The sequence below is a fragment of the Balearica regulorum genome, chromosome 14 (assembly GCF_011004875.1).
Source record: "Balearica regulorum gibbericeps isolate bBalReg1 chromosome 14, bBalReg1.pri, whole genome shotgun sequence".
Lineage (NCBI taxonomy): Eukaryota > Metazoa > Chordata > Aves > Gruiformes > Gruidae > Balearica > Balearica regulorum.
Genome location: NC_046197.1, coordinates 8,322,906 through 8,336,406, shown reverse-complemented (window position 1 = coordinate 8,336,406; position 13,501 = coordinate 8,322,906). Strand labels below are relative to the sequence as shown.

The 13,501-nt window shown below is 37.1% G+C and overlaps 1 protein-coding gene across 3 annotated transcripts in view; it reads right to left on the bottom strand.

Annotated features, from left to right (window-relative positions):
- The window catches only part of GABRB2 (gamma-aminobutyric acid type A receptor subunit beta2), a 175,865-nt gene that overhangs the window by 69,608 nt on the left and 92,756 nt on the right, over window positions 1–13,501 (bottom strand). For all 3 annotated transcript variants that reach the window (XM_075766498.1, XM_075766499.1, XM_075766497.1), the window contains exon 7: window positions 9,151–9,233. In XM_075766498.1, coding sequence (XP_075622613.1) covers window positions 9,151–9,233 — 83 coding nt within the window. The remainder of the gene's footprint in view (window positions 1–9,150; window positions 9,234–13,501) is intronic.

Here is a 13,501-nt window from a genome sequence, read left to right as displayed (position 1 = left end):
GTTAAATGTATGTAATCTAATTTGATGAAGGAAGGGTAAATACAGTTGCCCGAGAAAATACTTGTCATGGCTGAAACATCCCAATGAGTAAAAGAATATCTGAAGCCACATGTATTACTGTTTATTATTCAAATTCCAAAAGCTGAGGTATTCAGAAAGATGTCTGTCTCAGCCCTTAAAATTAGGGTTAAATAGTTAATAAATTATTTTTTTGAGATAAAAGGCTCAACATTTTGAAACTATTTACTTGGGGACAACCATCAGACAAAGGGGTTTTGGCCATTAGCTACATCTTCATAAGTTTCAACTGACTACTCTTTGCTGCTTTGTCTCCAAAAGACATCAAGAACTGAATGTAAATTGATCAATAGGGAAAAGGCAAATCAATAGAGTATATTTTTATTTCTCACAGTGAAAATGAATTGATACTTATTTTCTCTAAAACAGTGACAGAGAGGCTGGAAGAAACCTCTTATCTTAGGAAATAAAATGACTGTAGAAACATATTTCAATTCTTTTCAAAGGTATGTGATGACTGCAGGATAATCAGTCTCCAATGACTTCTAAAGCATAAGACCTGAGGTCAAGTGATTCCAGCATCTGATAAATATTACTATTTCATAAAAACTGTACCATGTTGAAGAAATTATTTCATTTTGAAAAAAAATAATTGACTAAAGTGATACTATGGAGGATAAGCCATTATTAGCTTTCGGCACTACTTCCATCACTTACAACGAGGTAAAAAAAATGTTTTTAAAGGAAGGACCTAACCTTCAGAAGTTTTTTTGTTTTAAATCCCTCATCTCATTTTGACTTATCTTCAAAAGATAGCTTGAAACCTAACACTGAGCACAATAATTTCACTCAATTTTATTTTCCTTGAGAGAAGAAAGGATGGTCTTCTCAAAGAAAAAACAACTTCAACTTTTTCTCCTCTGAAATGGACAGTGTATAGGACATGCAAAGTGAAGGAATGCTTCTCTAAATCTGTGAATGAAGTAAAATGACAACTTGCATGGAAATGGGGAAAGAAACCATCAAGGTTTTTTAAAATTTTTTATAAAAAAAACTTTCCACATTCAAAGTCTTGTGGTATGAACAGGAAGTTAGATAAATAGTAGTAACTCTGAATTTGCCACAAAGTGGTTTAGTTTTCTAATGAAACATAGATTTAGTTGAATAAAACTCCTGTCAAAGAATGGAGATTTTGTCTGGTTTTTTTTTTTTTTTTTTTTTTTTAAAAAGTATAGAGTAAAATATATTTGAAGTTTGCTCTTTACAGAAAGTCTGATGGATATTCTCAGTTCATCACGAATTGGACACATCCAAAGGAAAAAAAAAAGCTTGAAAACTGGAAGTGGATTTAGCACTACACATAAACACTGAAACATTTCACTCTTCCACATAAAAAGAGATGTAGTAATTATGCGTTACTATTTCTATCTGCAAGTAAGACACAACTGCCTCATAGAAGTTTTTTTGACAGAGGTTGGACTAAGTCCATTATTTACAAAAGCATTTTGTTACTTCGGTCACTTCACCAAGTCCCGAATAAACCTTTGTTCAGCACTAAACTTTGCAATCCAAGTGAGCCACACATAACAGGGAAGCAAAACATTGTATGTCAATAATGGTTTTGTTGGTTAAAAAAGAGAAAGGGGAATGGCAAGGATTATTCTCACATCCCACCACAAAGTCAGGTATGTTAGCTGTTATGAACCCAATGCAAATAAATCTCATGGTAGTCCATAAAAGCTGTTATATAACCTACAGCTGTCACAATGATAGAAGAAAGTATGACAAATTAATGTGTCATTAGGCCAAACTCGAGAAGTACCACCACCTTAACTGAGTGATCAGACAGTTGCTGGTATTGCCACTCCAAAACCATGGCTACTTATGACCAGGAACAACAGCCTCTGATCTAACATGACCTCTTGCCGGCAGGAAGACGATGCATGCCAGCACTGAGAATATTTTTTTTCTGCCCCTTTGGAAGATCTGTGCAGTTTCAACTGGGAATAATGATCAGGTCCAACACTTTGAAGCACCAGGTAGCAAAAGAAGAAATCACGGGTGAGCAAGCTAGTGCTCAACTAAAAGCAATTGCTTTTCTGCCTACACCAAAATAGAAGAACTTGACAGAGCAATGAATATTACTGATAAGCAGAATCTTTGGTGTATTTTGAGTCTGTATTGCCTACTGACTGAATCAAGGCTTTAAATAATTTTAAGTACAGCAAACTTCCAATAAAATATATATGTATATACACTCCAAGGAAAATAATAAAAATAAACTATAATTTCAGATCACAGACTACATAGACCTAAGATACGTAACAGTACCACAGATGTCCTTTCCAATAGCACTTATAAATACTTATTTTTCTTGAAGTCACCAGTTACAAGGTGTTTGAAAAGAATACTAGACCTACAGATAAACATCTGCCTGAAGTATGAGAAGTTATAACAGAGATCCTACTACTGTTTAGTTAAAAAAAAAAAAAATATTTACCGTGTCAAATTCATACCTTCTGGAAACAGGACTGTGAAGTGCCAACCCATCAGCTTTCCACACTTCCACATAATTTATTGCATATAAGATTATCAGAGTAATTGTTAGAAATAGATTATTTTCTCTTGGAGGACATCTTTCTACAACATCAGAAGTGCCTTCATGGACATTTAGTTTTTCCCCAAGCCTTTAGTAAATCAATCTGGTGCTTTCTGAATACGGACTCTTTGAACTGGGCTCTTTTTGTTTCCAGTAATCCCTTGATAAAAGGCAGGGTTATATGCAGTAAGGACAAATGTACTCTAGCTCACACTGGATATAAAAGGCAAAATGCCTTAGAAGTTTTAAAACTGTTTGCATTTTGTCTCTGTATCTTTATGATACTATATATTCTCCACATTCAACTGTAGAATGATTTAAAAAAGGAGCTTCAAGCTATGAATTTCTTGTGGAAATCTACATTCCCTATATTGTCCAGTGCTGATAAGCAGAGATTGGATATTAGTATCTTGTATTCCCTTTTTCCCTTTTAAATTTAACTCCAGGTTGCTTCAAAGAATTAAGAAGCTGTCACAGAGCTTCTGTATAATTCTTTGCTCATTTGCAAACAGTACATCATCTTTGTGTTATGAGCGCTTCCAAGATGTAGACTGCCGCAAAGATGCACTGAGATATAAAGAAAATAAGAAATATACTTCCGTCTTGCCTACATGTAGGGTAATCTATCTTGGATGTTACTTGAGTTCCAGTCTGAAAGCCTGACTGAAGTTAGGGGCGTTATAAAAAGCTTACAAACACTGGTTCACTTGTACACAACCTGCCCCATTCATGTGCACTGATGGTTAGGTCCAAATTTCCCTCCCCTCGTCAGACGAGCCACAAGAATCATCTACTGTTGGGGGATTTTTTTTAGCTGTTACTGAATCATCCCATCTACACACCAAAGAGGAGTCAAGGATTTCCTGTTCATTGCCAGTGTGCATTATGCCACTGAAATTATACTACTTCTCTTCTTGACATACATGAGACAAAACTACTAAGAACAAATAAAGACTGAAGTACCTGTCCCGAGGAAGCCACACTACGAGTTCATATTGCTGAAATGGACAGAGTGTGGGTAAAGAGGCGGAATTTATCACTGTTTGTTAATCTAGCTCTCTTCCCCCCACAAAGTGCTGTACAGGTTGAATTGTCATAGAATCCAAATTAAGACATTTGAACTTACAGATGATGAACAAGGAGGAAAAAGGGTCACTTTGATAAGGTCAACTTCTAGCGATAGAGGAATATTCTCCCTGTTCGAGGATCACTAGGCAAAACAGACTTAGCTGAAAGGACAAAGGGGACAGGACGCCCAAAAATAATGTATTTAGCTTTCCACTTACTGTGTAACTGTTTGAAGTGACACGTTCCCACGGTATCCTCCTTTACGGAACATCCACCCTCCTGGGGATCGGCAGAGTCTCTTGCCTGGCATCAGGTACATTCTCTTCTAACCCAGAAAAGCCTTACCTGGTCGGCTCATGGAGTTCTACCATTTGTCCCGTGTGACCTGATTATAGCTTTGATCTATGGCCAGAGCAGCCATCTGCAAAGTACTCAAGGCTTCAGCAAGAGGCATCTTTGATTTCTTTTCAGTGCCTTAAATGTGCTTGTAAAGTCACCTTGAGCACAAAAAGATGACTTCTGTTTCTGTTGTTGATCAGCTTTCAGGTGATCTGATTAGAAAGTGTTTGATACTGGGCTGCACTGCCACTGGGAGGAATTATATTATTTCACCTCTGTTCTTTGTGGCTTTTTCTACATTCTGTTATTGGATGGAAGTTTTTAACTTATCTCAGTGTGCTTCTGTGGCCTTTTTGCCATGAAACAAAAAAAATGTAATGATTTCTGATTCAAACCCCCCAGGCTGTTATATAAATGAAGTGTCCTGAAAACAATTATTTCTCATTCGTCAGCAAAGCAGTCCTTCCTCCCCGTCTGTGCGTGCTGTTCTTACTCTGCCCTTTTTCCCTGGTCAATATGTCTGAGAGGCAAGCTCCCTGTTTGCTAAGGCTTCAGACAGAAGGGCTTTAATGCACTTTTTTTAATGCCACATCTTTAATACACTATGGAAAATGTTTCTGAGAATATGCTTCTAAGGAGAAACTCAGTGCGTTTTTCTTTGTTCCACAGCAACAAAGAAAGGAAGAAAAAAAAAAAAAAATCACTGTCAAGGCAGGCAGTTTCTGAATTATACCTCAGCATAAAATAAATAGAGCTATGGCAAACATATCATGAAATGAGACAAGGAGGAATTTAAGTGAATTTTTGTCTTTATGCAGCACCACATAATTGAAACAAACAAAGTTCAAATGTACCAGATGAATCTCGAATGATTACATTTTAAAAATATTCAAAATTACTACAATAGTTTCTGTTATGCTAGAGGATGTGCCATATGATATTGTATTTATTTACATGAATATGAACTATTCTTCAAACTCCCTTGTACTTCTTTTTGCCTTTGAGCTCCCACTAGTCTTACGGTTGATTACCTAAGAGATTCCTTTCAACAGTTACAACTCCAGAGAGGCAGGAAACAGCAGAGAAACAAAATTATTCTAGAACATTGTCAGAAACTCAGCAATTCATACTGCAGTGGCAGAGGTAGGGAGCAGAAAGGAGAAATATTTTACTGAGTCAAATCAATATTCAACTAAAAAGGAAAAAGCTCTCAGTTTCCCAACTTGCAGGCAACAGAGAGATGAATACACAGGAAAATTGATTTCCCTCTGGTATTATAACCCTGCTATTCAGTGTGTTGGGAAATAACAAAAGAAAGGGAGAAGTAGAATAGCTCAGATTAGACCCCCTTGGAAAGTATGGCCTACAGGTTTAGAAGCATCATAGCAAAACCAAACATTCAACATGTTTCTGCCCTTTAAGGATGAGCAAAACAATAAGTGATCACAGAGATGTAACTAGCTATACATGAAAAAAATAGGATTTTAATTCTTGAATCCTCAAAATTAATACTCTTTGAACTAATGGGGAATAGTCTTGTCTTACACTTTCAGCATCTAATCTCACTAATATTACCTTAAACCGATATAGGAAAAATGCTGTCTCTTGTATCTTAATAAATGATACCACCTCCTCCATTTTGTTTTTATAGTGTATATACAACCCTTTTCCACCATAATTTCTAATTTGCAAATTAATCTAGATAAACAAAAATTTGATATTGGCCACAAATTTCAGTAAACTCAATGACACACGGAAAAAAGTAACCCAGACAGCTAAGAAGCCAATCAACTCTGGCATCAATAACAGGGGGGGTAGAGGAGGAAGTGGAGAGAGAATGGAAGGACATTAGAGACGTTAACATGTATGAAAATGGGATAAATATCTATCATGACTTAACTCAAAGGATCTGGCTAGACAATAACTCCTTTTTTAAACAAAGTATATCTAACCCAGACTTTATTAAAACATTTGATATAGGACTATCTAAGAACAGACATATAAAAGATGACAGTCAAGACATATAAAAGATGTGTAGAAAATTGTACTGCACTGAAAGAATAGATCATGCTGAGTACAGAGAATTATTACATGCAACGCTCTTCCTTCTTGGCATTAATATTCTTTAGTATTTGTATGTTAATGAAATTTCTAATGAAACAAAATCTGCAGACACTGTTAAGACAAAGGATGATCAGAACAAATATAGCAAGAACTGGGTAACCTTGAGAACTGTAGCAATATTAAGAACACTGATTTATGTGAACAGTGCTATGAAATGCCAAGTCATGTGTTCTTAGTACTATGCAAAAAAAATTTTACCAAAAGCTAGAACCCACTGCTGGAAAATGACTGAGGAATGGAAAGACCTTACTGTACTGTTCCAGGAAAGACTAACAGCTGTGGAAGTTACACAGTTGTGAAGAAAGGCAAAGGTGGCTCTTGGAAAAAGGGCAGGATTAATGCCATAGTGTGACAGAGATTTCATTTGGGATGCTGTTTATGGTACTAGCATACTCTTGTATGAGTAAGCTAAAACAGACTAGCATATTCAGTTTCATGAAATAAAGCCTGTGAGAAACTATGACCCTTTTCCTTAAACATATTATAAAGGTCCCAACAGGGCTCAGGAAGACATTTAACTTAAAAAATAAAATATATAAAAAAAAATTGTTGACACAATTATAGGAGCAGTCTGAGGAGCATCAAGGAGGATTTCAGGGCCCTGGGAGCAGTGGTAAGGACTCTGAAATGCAGGTAGTTTTTTCATCAATCCTCCCAGTCAAAGGGGTTTGAAAAGGCCAGTCGAATCTGGCAAATCAACAAATGGTTACAGGACTGGTGCCACAGCCAGGGGTTCAGCTACTTAGACCACGGGACTCGCTTTGAGAAACCTGGTCTACTGGGAGCTGATGGGGTCCATTTGACAGAGAAGGGGAAAAGCATCTTTGGTCATAGACTTGCCAAGTTGGTGAAGAGGGCTTTAAACTAAAGTTGGCTGGATGGTTGCACTTAAAGCCGTTGTGGTCAACAGCTCAATGTCCAAGTGAAGATCAGTGATGAGTGGCGCTGTTCCTCAGGGGTCAGTATTGGGACCAGCGCTGTTTAACATCTTTGTTGGAGACGTGGACAGTGGGATCGAGTGCACTCTCAGTAAGTTTGCTGATGACACTGAGCTGTGTGGCCTGGTCAACACGCTGGAGGGAGGTGAAGCCATCCAGGGGAACCTTGACAAGCTTGAGAGGTGGGTTTATATGAACCTTATGAAGTTCAACAAGGCCAAGTGCGAGGTCCTGCATGTGGGTCGGGGCAATCCCAAGCACAACTATGGGCTAAGGAGCTCTCCTACAAGCATCCTAACCACTACGGTAAATTAAACTCCCACCCTTTGTATGATACAATGAGCACTGTGTTCTTCATACCAAGCAGAACAACAATTTTTGAGAGCTCAATGCCCTGTTTTCCAGGGTTGTTTCTTGAAAGATAACTGATCCAGCTCCAAACTTCTACTCCAAAACAGATGAAAGGGAAATTTCAACCCAGAAGTCCCACATTCTAAGTCTGAATGAGAACAAGTGTTCTCCTTGAAAAGCAGGGACATAATTTATTTTTCAGTTTTGCATAAGGACTGACCTGGGACGTATTTCCTGGGAATATTTCCCAGAGTTGGTCCTGCAAGCATGACAGGCAGGGGATATGTAGTTTGTGAATTCCAAGAAGATTCAGGCATCTCAGCAATGCAGAGATGGCAAGATTTTGTTGACTGTTTAAACAATACTGTAAATAGAGAATTGGGAAAAAGAAAAATTCCAGGTCCTTGCTACAAAAACAATTAAGAGCCAATGGTATAGCAACTCACATTCTTAGTAAAAATCTCTGTAAACCTGAATAGTTATGCCAATAGTTTTCTCGCTCATTAAAATCAGCCTACTATACTAGTTAAAGGATGCAGATAGGAAACTTTTAATCAAATGCTATCAATAGAAATTCTATAATGAACTGCAAAAAAGACCCAACAAGATTTTATCCATTCTCAGAAGAGCAAAGCCTATCATCACCTTTCCTGCTTGTGTATTTCAGCATAGAGATGGGGTGACCTTTAAAGACTGATTTTGCTTATTTTATGCATGTAAATTATTTCAGACAGCAACATCACAAGTTTAATTCAGGAAAGGATTTTGGCATGCCTTTAAATTAGACTAGAATGAAAGAAACCTGGACATAAATTTAAAGCATATTCTTAAATGCCTTCTAGAATAGAAGAACAAAGAAGCTCAGCTCTACCAAGTTCTTACCAGACTGTAGCACAAGCTATTATCACCTTGTACTTCAGTGCACACAGAAATCCCACATAATCTTTTATAATACAGAAGTTACTTTAAAAGTACATATACTTTTGTGTACCGTATCTTAAAACACAACATTCACTTCCAATTTGTTTGTCCCATTCAACTTAATAATACACCCCAGCTGAACCTATGGTTCTCCTGAACAAGGAAATGTACCTTGAAATTGCTGAAATGATCTTAATCAGAATGCCACATAATGTATGCTTACAATATTGTCTTTTTATAAAAGTGATCATGAATTGCTTTTTCTCTGATGTACTTAGATTCCCTAAAGTTTTTACAAGGAAAAGAGATTTGAAATTTTATTTCACAAGTTTTATCTACATAGAAAGTTTGATAGAGACACCAGCTCTTAAATCAGCACATATAACAAAAACCCCACAAACCACCTATTTCAAGGACAATTCTAACCTCTTGCTGTCATTTATAAATGGAAACAAGCTGCCACATAGTTCAGCAGTAAAGGAGGATAAAGAACTGATAATAATCTTTGTGCTCCTCACATGAACTCCAACAAGGCATTTGAATGAGACTTTTAAAGCTGTAAATTGTCCATCAAAACTCAGAATAACTTTTGCTAATCCTTGTGCCACAAATTACTAATCCATCTGGAAATCTATTTTTTTTTTTTCCATGTGTTTACAAGGATCTAAACGTCATCAGACAGAAAGACAACTAGGTTAGTAGCATGTTAAAAAAGGAGAAAAAAAAAAAAAGACAGAAAAAAAATCTGAAGCAGTCGACCACACAATAAGTAGGATTTGCAGAAGTACTTACAGCTCTCAATCTCCAGCGTGCAGTTCTGCTCATCCAGCGGATATCTCCGTAGGTCCATCATACAAGCAGCTGTTGTTGTAATTCTAGGAAGGAAACAGAAGAGCTTGTTAGTGTGTCTTGTTCCAAGCTTTCCTTGATCGCACAGAGTTGAAAGAAGAAAATATATTTCTACATAACTGATGGTCTTGCCTATTTTTACTGAAATACCATGTCTGCTGCTTACTTGTAACTAATGCTGTTCTAAGAAGGCTATGCCAGTCTGGTGAGCGAGCAGAGAGCTTCCCTTCTACACACCATTGTCACGGTACTGTAAGCTGTAATAATCATCAATCAGTTTATCCTGAGAAAATGAAGCATGAATTAGGATAGCAGTATTACTTTCATTTTATAGTGGAGAACTTCAAGCCAAAAAGGAAAGGCTCAAAGAAAGGTGTCAGAGGAAATCTAAAGAGAAACAGAGAAAGACACATATTTCATATCCTGGGTTAATGCCCTAATCCCTTCATGACACTTAGTTCTTCCTTCTGTTCAATAGTGCTTTGTAAATGAAGTATTATTTCATCTTCACATTAGAAAGCAAGCAAACATTCTCAGGGCCCTTTTTACAAAGCATTTAGACTATATTTATGCCTCCAGATTACACCAAACCTACTAACATTAACATGTGTCAAATGTGCCTTTTAAATGTTGTGAGAAACATCTGCACCATCAATAAATTTTTGCTGATAAACCTCACAGAGGCATAGGACCCTGAGCTGAATATGAACCAAGGCACAATTCTCAGCAGCATTTTATTAACTGTGTTCCCATCCAGTCGTCTTCATGTGCAGACAAAAATAAAGTCTTAATTTTTTTTTTTCCTTGACATTCTATATAACTCTGTAGTAATTAAAAAATACTACAATTTGGAATCTGCCAACAGTCAAAATACTATGTCCTGCACATACTCCCCATAGGGCCAGGTACGGATTTAGTGCATATGCCGCAAGGTTTCTAGCTTTTCTTCTCTCCTCCTCTACCCGACCAGTGCCCTTCTCCTACAGCTGCTAGATTTATACAGACTCCTCAGAGAAACAAGGATTTTCTCCTGTGTTAGGTACAGCTGACTGGCCAACTGCAGCTGGGGAATCTGCTTCCACATCAGTGGAAAAATGAGAGCGTTGCACAGCAGCTACCTGTACAAGGTATCTTTGAGCTGAAGGCTGACCAACTGATTTAGCTCAAATCATAAAATCTAACATGATGTGGGTGTGCCTCCAAAATGGGACCCAGGATGGATTGTCTATAGCAAATGCAGACACTGCGCCATCTGACAAGAGGAGCAGCAGCTACATCTTTCCAGGGTATTCATGAGAGACTAGGTGACCAACAGTTTTCTTCTCAAAATCCTGTCCCCCTCTATGAGGGTTACTGGCCTTTCAAAGTATATTTAGACTGTTCAATAACTGTTTAAAAAACGGCTTTTATATTCTTCATCTGACAACAAGAAAGAAAACTCTTTCATTTGATGGACCTCATTCTTTCTCCTTAAACACCTAATAAGAGTTTGTTAGAGGCAGAAAACCACAATTGCCTGAAAAAGGCTGAAAATTCACTCAAAATTGACTCAAGCAATGCTTTCCACAAGGCGCTTAAGAAACACTGAAGCTGTACAAGCTTTTCATTAGTATCCTTAACTGTCCTATCTAACAATGCTTTACTGTCATTTCCAGAAAAAACATCCCTGTAAACTTCTTCAAAGAAAAGCGAACAAAAGTAGGGGCAAGTTATTCCTATAAACACTTAGGAAGTCCTACCTCTTTCTTGTCAATCTAGACAAGATGCCTTAAATTTTACGTTTTGACCATTCGTATGTATTGGGCTCTCAGAGAAAAGGAACACCTTTTGGCACTAAGTTCTTTCTTCAATCACTACATGGGTATTCACAGAATTGCTTTTGAAAATATATTGTTGTCAATCTGTGTGGGTCACTACAGATGCTTCAAAAGAAAGCGTCCTGGAGCAGAAAAAAGCAGGGGAAAAGAATCCTTTGGCTCCCCTCAATGGAAGTCTTCCAGCTTTTAAGAAAAGCAGACTGCTGAGGAAGATACGTTTGTTGGTAGCAAATGTAAATGGAGCAAGCAGCAGCATATATCATTAAAAAAAAACCAAACAAAAAACAACTGTTGGAAGTTCATACTTGGTTCCTTATTTTAAAATTTGGAGGAAAATCAAAGAAATTGCACTGTTCCAACATAAACGTAAGACTAATAATTTTGGGGAAAACTTGAGGAAAGGTGGAGCGAGACCAGAAAAAAATTACAGCTCATGGGTTTTTTTGTTTGGTTGGGTTTTTTTGGTGGGGACGTTTGTTGTTTTGTTTAATAGCCTCGGTATTTCCATACCTATGTGTATATTATAATCATGAGTTTTAGAAGAATTTCAGTAGTTCACAGAGGAAAAGGCAGGAGCATAGATTTACAGCCAAGGTTTAAGTGCACAAAAGAATCGTGGTAAATACTAACCTGGTTGACTACTAAGTTTTCAAATACCTTTCTCTGCACTAAACACATTCTTCCTACCAGAGTCTACCAGACCAGGGACTTGAACACAGAGACGAAACTACCCCTGCACTATCATCAGTGAAGTGCCTGCTCATTCTGATGGTGGAGCTGGGCACTCACAATTCTAACGTGTCTTCAGTAGGATTTTAGGGTGCAACAAATACCACAAAAGGGACCAAAGGCTGCAGCTAGCTAGGATAAAAGCTCTGTAGGAAACATTATAAAATCATTAAAAGACACAGTGCCTTACCTCATCTGCAAGTAAAGAAAAAAAAGTGTCACAGTAATGAAAGTGATTGGTAGAAGAGTTTTAATCAAGCCTAAACAGCAGTTTTGAATAACATATTTAATTCAACTCACTTGATCATCCTTATCCATAATGCAAATCGATTGAAATAAAATGAGAAGTCTATCCTTCCCTCTCTCTGTACTTCCTTCATATTTTTACCCTGATTTTTCTCACATTTATGGTAAAGTAGAAAAAGTTCTCTTTCATCTTCAAAATTATTTAAACAAAAACCCTACCTTTTGATAATTCTTAGTGGATTGCAATACATGGTGAGTAGCTACACCAAATTACCAATGCAAGAGTATGGAAGAATTACCACCTTAGAATACTTTTAAAGTCAAGACACATCACCTACACCTTTTCAGAGAGAGCAAGAAACAGGAGCTCATTACAGCAGTTAGGAATACTTGAGACAGGCATAAAGCCTCTTCCCCAGAGCAGAGCTATTTCAATTTTTCATAAAAGGATTAAAAATATTTTTATACAGCCTGGACTAGTGCACAAAATATAACATTGTATTTTGCATAATGTAACCTTGAGAACAAACAATGAAAAAGTGAAAGCTTTTAAAAAATAACACTGTGACTCAACGCATTACAGTCATTAGGGATGATAACAGAATAACAAGTGCTCTTGGAGAAGCACCATATGAAATGAAACACATTACAGAACTGTCTCATACGCTAATCTTTTCATCTGCTGTTAAAGAAAGAGAAACCTTGTGATATTTCATTTTGTGATTCCTAACAATGCAAACCAGTCTTCAGCTTCCTTTTTTATGATGTATATTTTCAATGTAGGCTGATTATGTACCACCAAAAAAAAAAAATAAAAAAAAAAAAAAAGAAGAGGCAAACCCTAAAGCACTACACTAACTACATAAAGTGTTATGAAGGAGACCTGAAGAAAACTTCATGTGTCAAAACAAGCATAGCTACAGTGCAAAGAACTGCGTACCACAACTAACTTGCAAGGAAAGTAAAGTTTGGTGTCAATAATTCAGACAAACTATTATTTCTGAGAAAGCTGAAAATCTGCCCTTGCCTCCAGACCTTTGGTTCTATGATTCAACTAAGAGCTGGAAATTGGCACTGCTCCTTTCACAGGCCAAAGTTTATATAACATTTCCAAACTTAAAGTGATACAGAAAATAATACCCATAACAAATACTATCCCAGCAGTGCTAACAGTTCTTATTTTTCAGTGCTATATAGGGGACAGTTTTTCAAAATCCCAGATATTTTCCTCTTCTGACAAGTTCAAGTGAGATTTGAAATTCAAAATAGCAACTTAAACAGTTCTGACATCATCAGTGAAGAAAAAACAGCACTGAAAGACAGGAGAGCAATGCTAATGATATGTGGTGATGGACAGAATCCAATTCCCTCTCAGAGCTGCAGTGGCTCTGCAAAGCTAAGGGGAATAAGCAGCAACAGAAACTTATCTCTGCCCTGGAAGGAAGCAGCCCTGACCTGTAATTACAGCATTACAGACGCAACAGAAATGATGAGCAAGAAGG